The 15,705-nt window shown below is 52.4% G+C and overlaps 2 protein-coding genes and 1 pseudogene across 12 annotated transcripts in view; 2 read left to right on the top strand and 1 right to left on the bottom strand.

Moving 5' to 3' along the window:
* The window catches only part of SLC7A1 (solute carrier family 7 member 1), a 79,799-nt gene extending 76,646 nt beyond the window's left edge, over window positions 1-3,153 (top strand). For 3 of the 6 annotated variants that reach the window (XM_032294826.1, XM_032294825.1, XM_032294824.1), the window contains one exon: window positions 1,224-1,370. In XM_032294826.1, the coding sequence (XP_032150717.1) occupies window positions 1,224-1,327 (104 nt within the window). In that variant the 3' untranslated portion in view covers window positions 1,328-1,370. Of the gene's footprint in view, window positions 1-1,223 lie in introns of all 6 variants that reach the window. The other 3 variants (XM_032294829.1, XM_032294828.1, XM_032294827.1) reach the window with 2 other exon arrangements.
* Window positions 3,154-4,019: 866 nt separating this feature from the next.
* LOC116562526 lies at window positions 4,020-6,214 on the top strand (annotated as a pseudogene). The gene has a single exon (XR_004273989.1). The product of XR_004273989.1 is annotated as an uncharacterized LOC116562526 (transcript).
* A 3,399-nt stretch (window positions 6,215-9,613) lies between these two features.
* MTUS2 (microtubule associated scaffold protein 2) overlaps window positions 9,614-15,705 on the bottom strand; it is a 702,116-nt gene continuing 696,024 nt past the window's right edge. For all 5 annotated transcript variants that reach the window (XM_032294818.1, XM_032294817.1, XM_032294822.1 and 2 more), the window contains 2 exons: window positions 14,341-14,438; window positions 9,614-12,557 (listed from right to left, as the gene is read on the bottom strand). In XM_032294818.1, coding sequence (XP_032150709.1) covers window positions 12,344-12,557; window positions 14,341-14,438 — 312 coding nt within the window. In that variant the 3' untranslated portion in view covers window positions 9,614-12,343. The remainder of the gene's footprint in view (window positions 12,558-14,340; window positions 14,439-15,705) is intronic.

Here is a 15,705-nt window from a genome sequence, read left to right as displayed (position 1 = left end):
GTCATGGGCTCCTCTGTGATGACGTCTTCTCTGTGAAGGACGGTGTTTTGGAGCCTATGGGACATGCCACTGGGGTAGGGGCTTCCATTTGAGATAGATCACCAGGGCAGGGTGCAGCCTGTAGGGCCGGCCAAGTCCCACCCCTCTGGGCATCTCACCCCAGGGGCTGGAGGGGAGGGACTCATTTCCTTCCTCTCAGCATCTGAGTGGTAGTGCTGGTAGCCAGGGATGTGGTCCTTGCCGTTGCCCCTCAGGACCATGTCCTCACAGCCTCCCAGCCCCGAGTTTGCATGCTGTTGGGTGGATGGCTGCTGCCTCATCTTCCAGGACCTCGAGGGGTGCTTTTCCTCCAGGAAATACTTAGCGGCCCCCTTTCTGCCGGCACCAAGGTGGGTCCTCATTCTCTGCAAAGTGCAGCCCATGTCTAGTTAGGCAGACATCTCCTGGAGCGTTTCTGAGAAAAAGCTGCTCACAGCCCACTGTGGCCACTTCCTCAGGGCCTGGTGAAGGCAGAGGGTGCCTCTTCCCAACGTCCCTGTAAAGTCCCCGTGTTCAGGAGCCTGAGCTCCTTTCCTGGGTTCTGCGTGGCTGAGTCCTTGCTTTGAGGCCTGCTTTCCTGTGTCAACCACACGAGGTGGCCCTGGAGCCATCTGGCCACAGTACATGGGCAGGTGGTTAGAAGCATAGGTCCTGGACCTACCCGAGTCCTGGGTGCAGGAACAGGCTGTGGACTCCTGTGTGAAGTCTGTTCCCAGGACTAGTGTGTCTCTTATAGTCTGATGGTCAGTTGCATGGAGGAAACGGGGCAGTGGGATTGTCCAGGCTGACAGCCTGGAGACCTGCACCACCTGTGGGAAATCCCATCTCCATAGTGCACATTCCTGATACTCTTGTGGCCTCAGGGGGCATCAGGGGGTTAAGGTGAAGGACCCAATGGCTTCTGGTGGCCCTGGCCCAGCTGCTCTGTCTGCTCAGGAAACGCCGCAGCATGAGGCCATCCAGAGGAATGTAGGGCTTTGCCAGATGTAGAGGCAGACAGTGGCCTTCATGTGGCAGCTGCTCCAGATGTGGAAAGGTCCCAAGGGCCGCTGGCTGCAGGCTCATGCCAGGCAGGAGCAGGCCGCCTGAGAGGGTTTGCTGTGGGGCTGCCCTGGGCTCCAAGCCCTGCCTGCGGTGGTGTAGCCGGCACTCTGTTCACGCCCGTCTCTCCTGTCGGCCCTCAGGCTTCATCATCTACTTTGGCTATGGCCTGTGGCACAGTGAGGAGGCGTCCCTGGATGCTGACCAAGCAAGGACTCCTGACGGCAACTTGGACCAGTGCAAGTGACGCACAGCCCCGCCCCCCGGAGGTGGCAGCACCCCACGCCCCCCTCCAGTGCAACAGGAATCACCCACACCCACACCCACACTGTAGCCGAAGGTGCAATTACTTGAACTGCAGCCCTAGCCCACTCTCGGCTCTGCAGCTGGCTCTCCAGGCCCTGGTCACCTCCAGACAGCTGCCTGGCCAGGGCCACTGGGCTGCGGCTGGCCACTGTGTCTCTTCACTTCTCTGAACAAAGAGAGCAGGTCCTCTCCTACCAGCTCAGCCCCAAGCTGCTGCAGCCTCAGGCAGAGTGGAGGTCACCTTCTCCCCTTATCTTGGGGACCAGGCCTTCCTCCCGGGGGACTGTTCTGGGGTTGAAATTCTGCATACTCCACACCTTAGCAACCATCTTCCCGCTCAGCCCCAAATACCCAGCAGTCAACAAGATGAGTACCACAAAACAGTGCGTCCCACCAGCCCCCCACCCGCAAAGCCAAACGATGGTATTACACTTAAAAAGAAGAATCAGGTGGTTTTTCCCCATTGTGTTCAGATGGGTCGTTAGGACTGGACCTGGCCCATCCCTCGGCTTCTGAGGGCTTTGCTGTGACACCACGGCAGCCACCCGGGGCCGGCCAGCAGGGCTGAGGGCAGCTGGTTCCTCTCAAATGAGGAAGAAGGGATCGCTCCCATTAGGGCCTGGTGGGAGGTGGCCGGCTCTGATTGTCCGTGTGTGTGCACGTGTATAAACCAGGGACCTCCTTCAGCCCACGCCCTCCAGGCCTGGGCCAGTTCTTGCTGCTCCTGCCGTCTCCCCCACTGGCTGTGTCCTGAGTAACTGGAACGTGAGACTGTATCTGGGCGGGATTGTCCTCACGCGGCAGAGTTGGGAACTTTCCTGTGAGTCGCCGCCGCTCACTCAGTCTTGCCCTCCCATGCTTGGAACCAGTCTGTTGGCTCTTGTGAGGTTCTCAAGGTGGGTAGCAGCTCAGCCCAGGGTCATGACATGTCGGGTCATGGTGTTTCCGGCCCTGACATGAGCTGCCCAGCTTCTTTGTTACGTATGATGAAATTGAAATCAAGCCACGGCCCATGAAATTGTGAATCACTCCACCAGATTAAGTTAGGGCGTAACGTTAACTTGGAAATGGCCACGTCATCACCCCCTGTGGTTGGCGTATTGCTGAGGTGCTTGGGCCGTCGGGGAGGTGATTTCCAGGCATATTGTTGTCCCTTCTGTGCGTCCGTCATCCGGATGCTGCGGACCCCATGCCTCCGCAAGTGGAAGGGTCCGGAGCATCCTCCCCTGCCTGTCTTGCCTGGGTCAGAGCCTGCAGCCAACACCATTTCACACACTCCTTGTAGATGGAAGCCAGAGGAAACCTGGATTCGGGTGGAGCCCTACTTCCATTGAGACTATAATTGAGAGACAGAAGGCTGATGGGGGAGGGGGAGGAAGGTGGGCATTTTGGACACCAGGGGAAATGGAAATCCTGATTTCAAAACTAGTTTCCTTTCCATTTCTTCCTAGTCTGCCCTTTGACACAAATCTGGTAGAAAGAAGCGTGATAAATTGAGGGCCCTTATGCTCTCCCTGTGCCAGAAGATTCTCGGAGAGAAGTGTGAGAATTTGGGAACTCGCCAGCAGAGGGCGGGTGGGCGGCCTCGGGCTGGGCCTCCATATCAGGCCTGCTCACCTTGCTGGAAGCTTTGTTTTGATCTCATTTTGAAAGTTCCAGAGGGAGCATCATAAGAGCCCAAAGCTCCGATTTCCAAAGAGAGGTATTGACATTTATGTAGATTGGTGCTGTAACATATTTTGATAAATACTAACTTATTTTGTTGGGGTTTTGATTATCTCTTGTCCTAGGACCTGGTAGTTATTTGCTTGATTTTTTTTTTCATGTTATTTTCTACATAGGTAAAGAGAACTCGAGGGAAGGAATTTCCAAGAAAAGTTAAAGTGGTGGGAGAGAGAGTTTTTTTTTTTTTTTAACTCTAGTTTTTCTTTCCGGCTGAAATTTCTGTGCAAGACATCACGCAATAGACTATTTAGAGTTGACACTTGAGCGGGTGCCATGGATCATTCTGTAGATTGAGAGGGTGTGTCTCCCCTGCTCCCAGCTCCTGACAGCTGGGAGTCTGGCCTTCCTCACGCAGAAGCCTTAAAGCCCGATGCGGAAGCACGCCCAGGTAGGCAGGGATGGGATCCCCCTGCACCCCCGCCTTAGAGGACGGTCTTCCTAGTTAGGAAAGGACACGTGGGGTGCCTTGCATAAATAGTTCACTGGCCACCGTGCTTTTATGGGGAGTTCTTTTGTACAGTTGCCAGGGGTTTTCTCTGCTGCGTGTGAAGGCAGTGATTTAAGTCATGGTGTTTGGAGTAAGCCTCACAATTTTAATAGACTTTTTTCTTATCACATCCCTCATTTCTTTCCCTGAAATAAAAATACACACAGCAAAAAAAAATGATAGTTTCACATCTCTTAGTTCCCTTGGCTAAACGAGAATATTCTTAGTTCCACGGCTGGGCAGGATTTTCCTTCATAGAACTTCCACATTACTAGAGGCACACCGGCCAAGGGAGTATTGTGTCTACTTTTATCTGTGCACCAGCCACAAATACCCACATTGGAAAGACCCATTTGTGATGGGTAAACATCCCTTCCTGTCTCCCACACCCCCGTGACCACCCTGCATGTGCTCATGACCTCCAAAGGCCCACACTCATGAAGTGGCAAACCCAGCAGATCCCCGGGCCCCCTGCCTCAGGACCTCTGCTGAAGAGGGGGATGAAGGGGTCTCCAGAGAGGCATCAGGGGACTTGAGGGTGGCTGGCTCGGGAGCCAGCTTACAGGAGGGCAGCTCTGTGGTGGGGAGGGGCACCGTCTGGCGACCAGGCCTCCGCACATCCCCACCCTCCTTAACCTGCTCACAGCGTCTTGGCCGAGGCTTTGTGTACCAGATGTTTTTTTCTAAATGAAGAGGTGATCAGATCTCACCCCACTGTTGGTTTTGTTGTTGCAGCAGCAAAAGCTCTCTTTCCACTGCGGCTTTTATCTCTATCAGGCAACCAGCCACCTGGTCCCGTGTGCTGACTGTAGCACAGTGCCCAGGATCCAATGCGAGTCCAGGGGTGACCGCAGGACGGTGGAGGCGGCGGGCTTCTCCACGCATCCCAGCCGCCAGGGCCCTGATGCACTCCCTCCTGCCCCTTCAGCACATCCGTGTGCACAGCTGGAGGGGCACCTGGCCCGCTCACCTTCCAGGCCCGTGGAAATGCTGGGGATGCCAGCTCCTCCCCACCTTGCCCCTGCCACTGAGCAGGCATTAACTGGCTGGTGTTTGCAGTCCCACATGGTGTGGCCTCCAGAGTGGTGAGTTCCAGTAGGGCAGCGTGCGGACGTGCTCCATAGAGGCCCCGCCCAGGCCTACAGGGCAAGGTCTTGGACACTGACCCAGGAGTCACCGCTAAAGCAAGCCTGCCTTGGCTCTGTGCCGGGGCCCCTCTCTCCTGATTCACACATCCCATTTTTGCACAGACACTTCCTTCTTAAGAGCTGACAGCTCTGTCGGCATCCAAGAACCCACACCATGAAGACAGGGAGTGAGGGGCCTTTGTGCCCAGGCCAGCACAGCTGCGTTCTGGAGTGGATGCAAGGCATGTTCGTGTCCATACCTCTGCCAGTTCCCAGGACACAGAAATTGCTGGGTGGAGGCGACTTAAGGCTTGTGTGTAGAGTGGTTGCGGCGTTCACCTGCAGACCAATCTGAATATATGTCATGTATAATTGTTATGTGTAATTTAAGATATATCTGTTTGCCATCGTCATGGGAAGATATGTAACGCTCTTAAGGGAGAGGGAGGTGTGCATGCTGTCAGGCTCCTGTGGACTTTGTCCTAGTAATGAAATGCTCTGTCAATCCAGTGGTGCAAGAAGCTACACTCCATGTGTCATCACGCTTAGGAATGACGTCGAATGGATTTTTAAGGCAAAAGCTGTCAGCGACACCCATCATCGTCCCTCGCATCCAATCTTTCCGTGCCAGTGCTTCAGAGCCACAGCGCTCTCTTGCCATCGGGACTGGCTGGGCCTGGCGTCTCGGGGCTCAGTTACCATGGAGCTCTCCTGGATCACTCTACAAATGTGCTGAGTGCCAGCTGAAAACCCCACAGGAGATGGAGTACCTTGGTTAAACTTAGGGAAGATTTTTCTCAGGGTATTTACCAGTGTGTCCAGCAGGTCAGGAAGCAGGGATGGAAAGACGCATTCAGACTGCTAATTTATTAACAAGGCAAATGAGTTCATGTTTCTTGATGACAAACTATTAAGTTTGGGATTTATTTTCCCATTCGAGAAGTTATAATATATATTTAAGATAAGTTTCCTGCTTAAGTTGTGCCTTTCTGCTTCAACGAGTTTAAGGAGCACTAAGGGTAATGCTACCAATGAGGGTTGGTTTATTATCAAACCTGAATAGCTGTGGTTTCTCCAGCAAATGTTTTCTTCTACTGAACATGGAGCCATTATTAAGAGTTGTGTGTTTTTTTATTATGTACATTTGTATATTTTTTTGCTTGTTTGATGTTCTATTTTTCTAATAGTTTTCTTATAGTTTCCTAAAGTTGCGACACTAGACATAGAGTCCGATGCTAACTGCAAATCAGGCTGGCCTCTGCTGGGTCTCTCCTGCTTTTATTTTACTGTAAGGATAGTGTAGTTGTCGTCCACCACCTTTCAAAAAATGTGAAACTGCCCCGCCCGCGCGCCACCCCCCGCCTTTTTGCTGACATCACTGTGTACATTGACAACTTCCTACCATACTTTATGTTATAAAATCAAACTATTTCGTGGTACATTATCTCACGCTTCCGCAAATTCTAATAAATTCTGTCTATGGCTTCCATGTGCACGGTGTGATCGCAAGAATCCTAGCAGGTCTCTGCTGGGTCCCAGACCTGGTGGTGCCCCATAGAGAGTTCCAATCCCGCCCTGCGTCCCCACAGCCCATGACTTGAGTCCCATCCTCTCACTTTCCTGCCATTTGGACATGAAATCCTCATTTCAACAGTTTGAGCCTCAACCAGGGAATCCCTTGAGCCCCCATTTTGGATGCTCTGATATTACCTCCAGATTTGTTTGGCTTTGGGGCCACAGAGGTCTTCCTTCCAAGCAAGCTGCCGGGGTAAAGCGACTCCAAGGCTGCCAGTTGTCGGGCATTTGCTGAAGGACTTGGTCTCCGGCACCAAAACGCTCTTACCCATTGCCACCCCAGCCTGTGCTGGCCTGCACACACACCATCCCGTTGGAGGGAGCAGAGGGCAGAGGGGCTGGGGTGACGAGTGTACCATTTTGGTAATTGTTGCTCTCTGACTCCCTCAACTCCTTTGAGAAAGGATCCATTTTTTTGCACAGGAGGCAGATTCCATCAAGTGGGCCTTGATTTCCAGACAGTAAGATGCAGTGGTTCACAGCAGCTATACCAGCAGATCTGCTGCCCACAACAGAAGGTCTGACCTTTCGGATGATGGATGGTGCTGAAGGCAGACACTCAGGGAGCGGTGTGGGGAGTAGGGCCAGCGAGCTGCTCTCTGGACCCCAGCTTGCCTATGATCTGGAATATGTGATGAGCACGTGCACCTGAGAGCACCATGCACAGTTTGTGTTTGTTGGGCACAGAGAAAACCAGACCACAGAGCTTGCGCAGTGTGGAAGCAAGGCTGTGCAGCATGTCCCAGGGACACGGGATAAGTGTGGTCTCTGGCCCGGTGTGATTACTGCGGGAGGTTCTGCTGATGCAGAATCGGATCCACAAAAGGGGCCAGAGTCCCAAAGCAATGGGCTCCAGAATTGGGAAATAAGCATGCAGCATGCCTTGATCCTGGATTTTTGCAGGTGTCCTGTAGGACGGCGACCTCTGGTCCCTGAGGATGACTTTGAGCCAAGTGCAAGGTGAACCCCAGTTCCCGCAGCGCCACACTGCCACCTAGTGGCTCTGCTTGGTGCTGCGCAGGCAGCTTGAAAAGGCCATGCCAAGTCTTTGAGCCATCTCTTCGAAAACCCTGACCAGTGGCTCCTCAAGGCCCTGTGGGACGATGCCCGGCAGGAGGCTTGAGAGGCACCACCTGGAGAAAGTTTTCCCTTGCACAGTTTGGTTATGAAGCACCTCTGGTCAATCAAAAGCTACCCCCAAATGGCATTCACAGCAACAAGGAAGCCTGTGGAGCCACAACCTGGGATGCTGGCCCTGCCTTTCAAACCCAGCTTCCAGCCCACCCTTGCTCAGACACCACACGGATCTGGGCAGGGTCTGGGACTGCGGGGGCAGGGGATGGGCTGGAACCAACTACAGATAATCCCATCAGCCCCCCTTCAAAGGGAACAGTTCAGTTTTACCAAATGAAGCCTGTCCACCCAGCCGTAAATATAGCCATTTAAGAAATGCAGTTTGAAGAAGAGCCTTTGGGAATGAAACAGGCAGTGTATTTGCTAATGAGGGGAACAGCTTTTTGGCTCTCAGTGTGGCACAGCACCTAATTCCAGTGGATTTGGGACTGCCTGTGGAAGAAAAAGCTGTGGCTGGGTGGGAACTTATTGGGGATGCTTTTAAATTCTCCTTAAAACAACGCACCTGATGAGTGTCGGCTGGTTCAGAAGCGCTGTTCCCGCCATGAGGGACGCGGGACGAAGCCCAGTGCCTGCCGCGTGAATTTGGTGATGCAGTCCTGCGAGAAGGCACCATGAAGGGGCAGCGGCTGCGTGGCAGGGGCTCTCTGGTTGCCTGTGGTGTGGGTGCCACAGAGGGAGGAGTTATTGGCCCCCAGGAGGTCTGTACACATGCACACTGCAGGGCCGTCTGAGCTCAGGGCTGCAGGGCATCCCCACCCTGCCTGGTGTTGGCACTGGAAAAAAATTCCCGACTTAGCGAGGAAGATTGGCCTGCATCATCAGGCTGCATTGAGTGACCCGAGCCTGGCCGTCAGAAACACCAGATATCTGTCCTGGTTTGGGGGCAAGAGGTTTGAGAGATGCAGACTGGCTAACAAAAACACTTAGCAGATGTAAGTGAATTGTGAATTAACACGCTCTGTGCCACCAGAATGGCCTACCAGCCTTTGGGGTGTGTGTGTGTGTGTGTGTGTGTGTGTGTGTGTGTGTGTGTGAGTGTGTGTGTGTGTGTGTGTGCGCGCGCGCGCGTTTGACAGGCTCTCACGTGGGCAGGAGCCTCACCACGATCCCAGAGTCATGGCTCGAAGCGTACACACTGATGCAGCAATGGCTTTGAGAACAGCCTTTGACTCCAGTCGCAGGTGGAAACCTGTCCGACCATTTGGCTCCCCCCATGCTTAACTCCGTAACTCCCATCTTGCTAGGGTGATACAAGCCTCCCACGCAGGGAGAGTCAGGCTCTCCAAGGCTCCTTGGCACAGAGGAGGTCAGTGAGTGAGTTGACTTCCAGAGTCTCCTCTGCCTACTGCAAATTAGCCATGGAAGGAGACGCCGCTCTCCATGGACAGTGGAAAGCTGGCTCCAATCTCATCTCCTGCTTGTGCCAGTAGCTGCCACCTGCCTTGTTCCCTGAACACGGTGAGTTAAGGACAATGGGAGGAGGTCATTATGAAAGTGAAGGGCGCACAAGACACCCCAAAAGAAACAAATGGGTTAGGACACGTTGCCAGGTAGATTATTAAGAATTGCCATTGATACCCTGGGAGGTCTGGATGACCCAGAGGTGGCCCTGGGGTGTTCCCTGTGACATCCAGAAGTAAACTGCGTGTCATCTACAAAGGGTCTGTTCAGTAACTGTTTAGGAGGGACTTGCAGAACTCTCTAAAATAGCAGCCACTCCCCCACACCCTGCAAACCACTGCAGGGAACCTGTGAACCCAGGCTTCTTCTCCCTTGTTAACAGTGCCAGGCACCTGTGGGACACTCCAACGGCCAGCTGGCTAAACCGGCTGCAGTCCAAACTGAAGGCCATCAGGATGGGGGGAGCAAGCACTTTTGGGCTGAAATGAATGAATGACCTTTTGAGTCCTCTTTCCAGCTTACTCAGCACACCCTGGCCTTGCCGAGCAGAGGCACTGAGCTCCCAAGTCCAGGGGAGGGGCTGCTCAAGCCCCCCGGGCTGGAAGGCTGGGACCTGCTGAGTCTGGGAAGGGGGATCTCCAGACTTCTTTCATGGACGAGCACCCGACCCCAGCACACACAAAAAAGGAGTCCAGCCTGCAAACACCCCCGCTTGCCTCCCTGCCTGGGATCCCCAGCCTGAGAGGGACAGGTCTCCAGTTACATCAAGTAGATATCACAGAAAGTCCCTCAAGTTTATTTTAATAGGCTTTAGAGTTAAACACAAATATGCAACACAAACCATAGGGGCAGGAAAAAAGATGTTGTGACCCCATTCATTCAACTAATGACAGCCAGGGCTACCCCCATCCCCACCTGTTCTGACGCTCAACCAGAGCCTTGTCCCAGCATGTGGTGGCCAGGGGCGGGGGTGGGGGCAGGCTGCCCATGCATCTCCCAACGCCACGAAGAGACCGGTGGTATCTGGTGGGTCTGTCTGAGGCAGGTGTGGAGGCTGCAGCATCCAAACGTGGGAACATCACTCCAGCCTGGAAGGGGACAGAGGCGGACGCCATGTGGAGAGAAATTGAATCCTGATGGCATGGGGGGGGTGGAAGAATCAAGGAGGAGGTACAGCAGCTGCCACCCCATGGCTCAGATGAAGAGCCATACATGATGGGTGTCCATGACAAAAAAAAACCCACCAAAAAAAACAAACAAAAAAATGAAGCCAGGGCCATGTGGAAATTAGCCCAAGTACCCAAGGTCAGGGCGAATTAGGGCAAAGCTCTCACCAAAGTCCACCTAATGAGGAATTACTTAGTGCTAACAATGCTACAACTCTGACCACAGCAGCCTAACACACTGTACCACGTTCTAGCATCACACGGAAGTCGGTATTGCTGTGTAACTGCATTTAGCAGGTGCGGCTATGTAAGCAGTTCCTAATTCGGACAGCTAAGCTGTAACCGAATTTGTGTTTGCAGGTTGTGCCTGCTACAAGAATAAATAATTGTGTACTTAGTCAATGTGGCATGATCTACTCTAATGGAATGCCCAACTCAGTATCACAGTATCATGCAGAGCCACTAAAGCAAAGAGAAATGGTGCTTCCATGTGGATTTACTGCGTACGTCCCCAGAAGGAGCAAGACCCCTGGAGGTTTGCTGGAGATGTACCTGAGGCCTGGGAGCCCAGCTTGGACTCATGCTAGGGCCAGGGAGCCTGTCTGCCTGCGTGCTGGCCACATGTGCCGAGTAGGCGTGCCCTGGACAAGCCGACCTCGTCCTTGGGCTGTTTCTTCCCTGCTCCATGGCTCCAGCCCCTGCAGGACCCCCTCATGGTTCTTCTCATCTTGGGCACGCTCAAAGACAGGCCTGTGCTCGGGATAATTTTGGGGGGCCTCAGAGAGATAGTGCAGGGTCTTTGTCACATACAAGGAAACAAGGGCATCATCATCACCATATGTGTTAAAACTACTTCTTCCTTTCGTGTATCATGCTCCTAATCTTCCACACCACTACATGAGTACTGTTTACATCCTAATTCTACCATTTTAGAGACACGTGCCAGTCCAAGATGTGGTGCCGCCTGGCTGGCTGCTTCACTGCGCTCCTCTGTCTGGGAGAACCTTCTGGCTCTAAGATGGTAGCACGGTCAGCGGTAGCACTGCCTGATCATCCAGTAGGAAGTGCAAGTGGGTTTCTGGGTGGTCGTGTGATGATCTAGCACAGCTCAGAACTGGTCCCCTGGGACAGAAAATGGTGTTTTTCCCAGACGCCCCTGCTAGAACCCCTGAGCCACCTCAATGTGCAGCAAAGGGGTTGAACTGTAGAACGAAATTGAAGGGGGGACTGCTACGAATTGGGGGCCTGAGGGTCATATTTCAATGAGTTGATCATCTACAGCATCGCATCAGAGCGAACCACATGGAAAGCCGGCGTGACGGTCCCACTCTGTGCCTGGTCAAAATACAGACCCTAGCAGCAATTTCCTTCAGAAGGATGGAGTGCAAACGGGCGCGGTCATCTCCCAGGCCATCCTCACTCACTCAAAGGTCATGCTCGGCCATGTTTTCCCGAGCGTGCAACAGTAGCTTAATGATGGAGTCTGAGATGCCATTTAGGAAGAATGCAAAACTTGTGTTTACAAGACTATTGGAGATGAGTCACTGTCATAAGTCACATCTGAAAAGCTGCTAAACCCCCTTCGGGTTTCCCGCGGCTCTCCCTTATCCACTCATGACAGGAGTATCAATAATCAAAACTCGTGAATGGAAGAATAGTGACCTCACATCATGTTGACTAAGAAGCTGATTGACTGTTCCAAAGGCAGTTACCATTCACAAATCGCTGGTGTTCGTGTAAAGAGAGTACCACTTGGTGGTGAGTTGAAAGGCGCTTCTTCTCTGTATCTTTTTTTTTTTTTCCTTTTTCTATTTTGGGTAGAAATATTCCTGGGAAGCTAGATAGAAATGCATTTTCATTTCCCAATAATTCTTAGGCACAAGTTAGAAAACTGCTGACCTTCACTAAAATATGTCAGCACTTCATGTTATAAAAAATGCAATGCAGAACCGCCGCATGTGTATATATGTGTATCTAAATATACACACATACCGGTGCAGTACACAAAGATTATTCAATGCATATTGAAAACTGAGCTTTTGGTAACTAACCTGAAATTCTGCAGCGAAAGTTCATTGCTCAAGAACAATTGCAAGTGTCTTTCTTTTGGCTCTAACTATGGTAAAACGTTTGCACATCAGACTTGACCGTTTACACATTCCTAAGTGCTGACACCAGGGCAGTCTTAACACGGGGATCAGAGGAGGACGCGCCTTGGATGCATTTGCAGCTGCTGAAGCATGCGTGCAGGGCCAGCTCCGGCAGCACCGGGTCAGTGCTCCCTCAGGGTGGAGACAGGAGGACGAGAAGCCGGAGCTCCCGCAGGCCGCGTAGTGGCGTCATCTGGGAGTCGTGCTGACTCTGGCCGGAGAGGAGGGCCCCGAGGAGGAGCCGCGGTAAACAGGAGATGTGGGCGAGAGTTTAATCGGGCTGGTTGGGTCCCCAGTTTGGAGCTTCCAAAGCAGCTCTTCGTTGGTTCGGCTCAATCTCTTCTTCTCCTGGGTTTCCTTCTCAACATATTCCTGGAGGTTAGCATTTTCCTCCGACAGTTGTCTGCATGGGCACAATGACAATCAATCAAGTAGCAATCATGCTGGTGGACACTGAACCTGAGGTTGGGACAATGTGTGCAGGGCAAAGAGAGGAGGCTGTGATGCCTGCAAGGAGAACAGGGACCAGGGCGACCCCGTGACCAAGAACACTGGTTGAATCATGATTTCCACTTGGCCCAATGACACATCTGTTCCCAGAACCTCTCTGGCCAACATCTATCATCTCACAGGCCCTCTGCCCGGTCAGGGGAGGCACTGCTGTGTCTATCCACTGGAAAGAGCAAAGGCCAGTGACTGAACACAGGGAAGTGGAGAGCTGGAGTGGGTACACTGCCAGGAGGCCCCGAGAGGAGAGTCAGCCTCAGAGTTGACAACTGACAGTGACAACAGCACAAGGGCAGAGACAAGCCACCAGCCTTCCTGAGCCTGCCAGGAAACTTGGGATACCTTCTCCTGGCCTCCCTGCCCCAGGCTTGTGCCTCCACAACAGGAGGCATCCTCCCCTGCTGGAAATGCTGCTCTATGGGTCTGTCTGCCTGCTGCGCTGCGAGCTCTGGAGGACAGAAGCCAAGGTTTTGCGTGCTGAACCCCAGCATCCAGCAGGTGCCAGGCACATAACAGATGCTCAGTTAATGTTTGCTGATAAAGGCTGGTGGGTGCAAAAATGAATCTGAGTTGCTTGCTTTGTTGCATTTTGAAGGACAGCACCTTTGAGGAACTCACAGGAATAAATGCAGATGCATTTTAAAGCTGGACAAACTGAGGTCCAGAAAAGTGACCTCCCTGGGATAAAGTCTGTGCATGCCCTGCTGACAGGGCACCTTTGCAGCTTCTGGAGCAAAGGAGCCTGCGGCCCCCAGCACAGCCTTTCCTGTGTGCCTCTGAGGCGAAAACAAGATGCCTGCAATAGAGGCTTCGTTATGGGGGCAATGGCTGTGTGTCCATTCCTGCATGTGTACAGAGCATGTGTGTGTGAGGATGTACATGTGAGGACAAGTGTGCAAATGTGAGTGCAAATATGAGGGCATGTGGATGGGTGTGAGGGATTGTATGAATATATGAGTGTGTGCACACGTGGGAGTATGCAAGTGTGTGTGTGAGTGAGCACGCAGTGCCTGTGTGAGTGTATGTGAATGTATGCACGTCCATGAGCTGTATGTGCAAGGCTAACACACCGTGGGTGAACGCTGAGGAGCCCAGTTGAGGTGAGGGGGCAAAGACCTCAACGTGGGCCTGGGGCTTACTGAGATGGCTCAGCCCTCACGGAAGAGCAGCTGATGAAGCCAAAACCCTGCTCTATCCCCCAAAACCCTGCTGTATCCCCACTGCGCTGTGCGAGGGAGGAGCCTGAACACGCTTCCTTGCAAGCTGGGGCACCTCAGAGCAGGGCCCGACAGAGACAGGCAAGACCTGGAAGGAAATGGTGAATTTCTGGAAGCCGGGTGTCAGCCCGCGGTGGCTCTCTTTTTAGCCTAGGAACACCCGGCTGGCCCTCCTCTCCCAATCTCTTCCAAAACCCACCCCCTTCCCCTCCCAGTGCTACAGGAGGACCCTGCTGCACACTTCTGCTGATTTCACTTTTTTCTCCCCAAGGTGGGGCCCACTGATTCGTGGCCAGGTGTAGGCAAGGTGGCCACAGGGGTCTGTTCTTGTTCTTCAGGTCATGGGGGAAACAGCAAGAGACTATGGGGAAAGACTCACAGCCCAGAGTGAGGGAAACTGGGTTGTGACAAAAGGAAGCTCAAGAGGAAAGCCACTTCATAGGTGACACCCAGCCCGTCTACCTGGTGACAACTGTGTTTTGGTCGATCCTTGCTTTAAGGTCTTCATTCTGCTGTTGGAGAACCTGGATCTTTTCTTCTAGGATAATGTTCTTTTCTGCCTATAAAGGATACAGTATTTAAGAGGTTCCGGCAAGACCATAAAATAGGGAGTAAACCGGTGCTCTCAGCTCTGGGCACTGGGGGATTATCAAGAACAGCATTTTGCAAATATCAGTTTGCAACGCATTAGTGGGTTGTAAAATCAGGTTATAGGAATGTGACCAGCATTTCTTCTTTAAACGAAACAGAACAGAAAATGCCCATGTGCGCTGTATGTAGCAAATTTCAGATATTTTTTATTTTATATATATAGCGTGTGTGAGTGAGAGAAAAAGAGAGAGAGAGAGAGAGAGTGTGTGTGTGTGTGTGTGTGTGTTGGGTTCTGATATAAAATGTATTTCTTATAGTGACTGTCCCCAGGCCCTTGCCATTGTCAGAGATAAGCCATGAATACCACCAGGACCTCGTTTGACTAATGGTCCCATGGTTCTTCCCAAAGGGTCAACCACACTGCAGCAGTGTCCCTGGGCAGCGTGCGCGCACGACATGACATTCTGAATCCATGGAGGGACGGAAATCCACATAATGTAAGCACACTTTTGCCTGTTGAAGCTGTGGGCAGCCAGGAATGCAAAGCCCAAGCCCAGCTTGGTACATTACCCCAAATCCCGTCATCCATGGCTGCTACCCCCGCAACTGATGCCATTCCCTCCGTTAGCATGTCCTCAAGGGCCTGAGGCCTAGCTGAGTACAGTTCCAGTCTAAGACAAATTTAGAAATATCTTTTGAAAAGAATGTGACAAGTTCACTGTTAATCTAGTTAATCTTTTTTTTTTGTTTTTGAGACAGAGTCTTGCTCTTTCTCCAGGCTGGAGTGCAGTGGCACAATCTCAGCTCACTGCAACCTCTGCCTCCCGGGTTCAAGCGATTCCCCTGCCTCAGACTCCTGAGTCGTTGGGACTACTGTCACGCGCCACCACACCTGGCTAGTTTTTTGTATTTTAGTAGAGACGGGGTTTCACCATATTGACGAGGCTGGTCTCGAACTTCTGACGTCATGATCCACCCGCCTTGGCCTCCCAAAGTGCTGGGATTACAGGTGTGAGCTACCACACCTGGCAACGTAGTTAATCATTAAAGAATGTAGTTAATTTTTAAAGTTCCCTATTTGTGAAATGTTCCTTGCATCTGGTATAACCAAACCAGGGGCTCATCTAGGACCACGCATTGCATTTGGTGGCCGTGTCACCTCTCTCTGGAAGCATCCCTTTTTGCAGACATCACTTGCAGTATGGGTGCTTCTCAGTGAATGGGGCAGAGAAGCTG

Source organism: Sapajus apella, unplaced genomic scaffold, assembly GCF_009761245.1.
Source record: "Sapajus apella isolate SASKATOON/1434 unplaced genomic scaffold, GSC_monkey_1.0 scaffold32, whole genome shotgun sequence".
In the NCBI taxonomy this organism is placed as follows: Eukaryota; Metazoa; Chordata; class Mammalia; order Primates; family Cebidae; genus Sapajus; species Sapajus apella.
The sequence above is the reverse complement of the archived record's forward strand: the minus strand, read 5'-3'. Positions and strand labels throughout refer to the sequence as shown.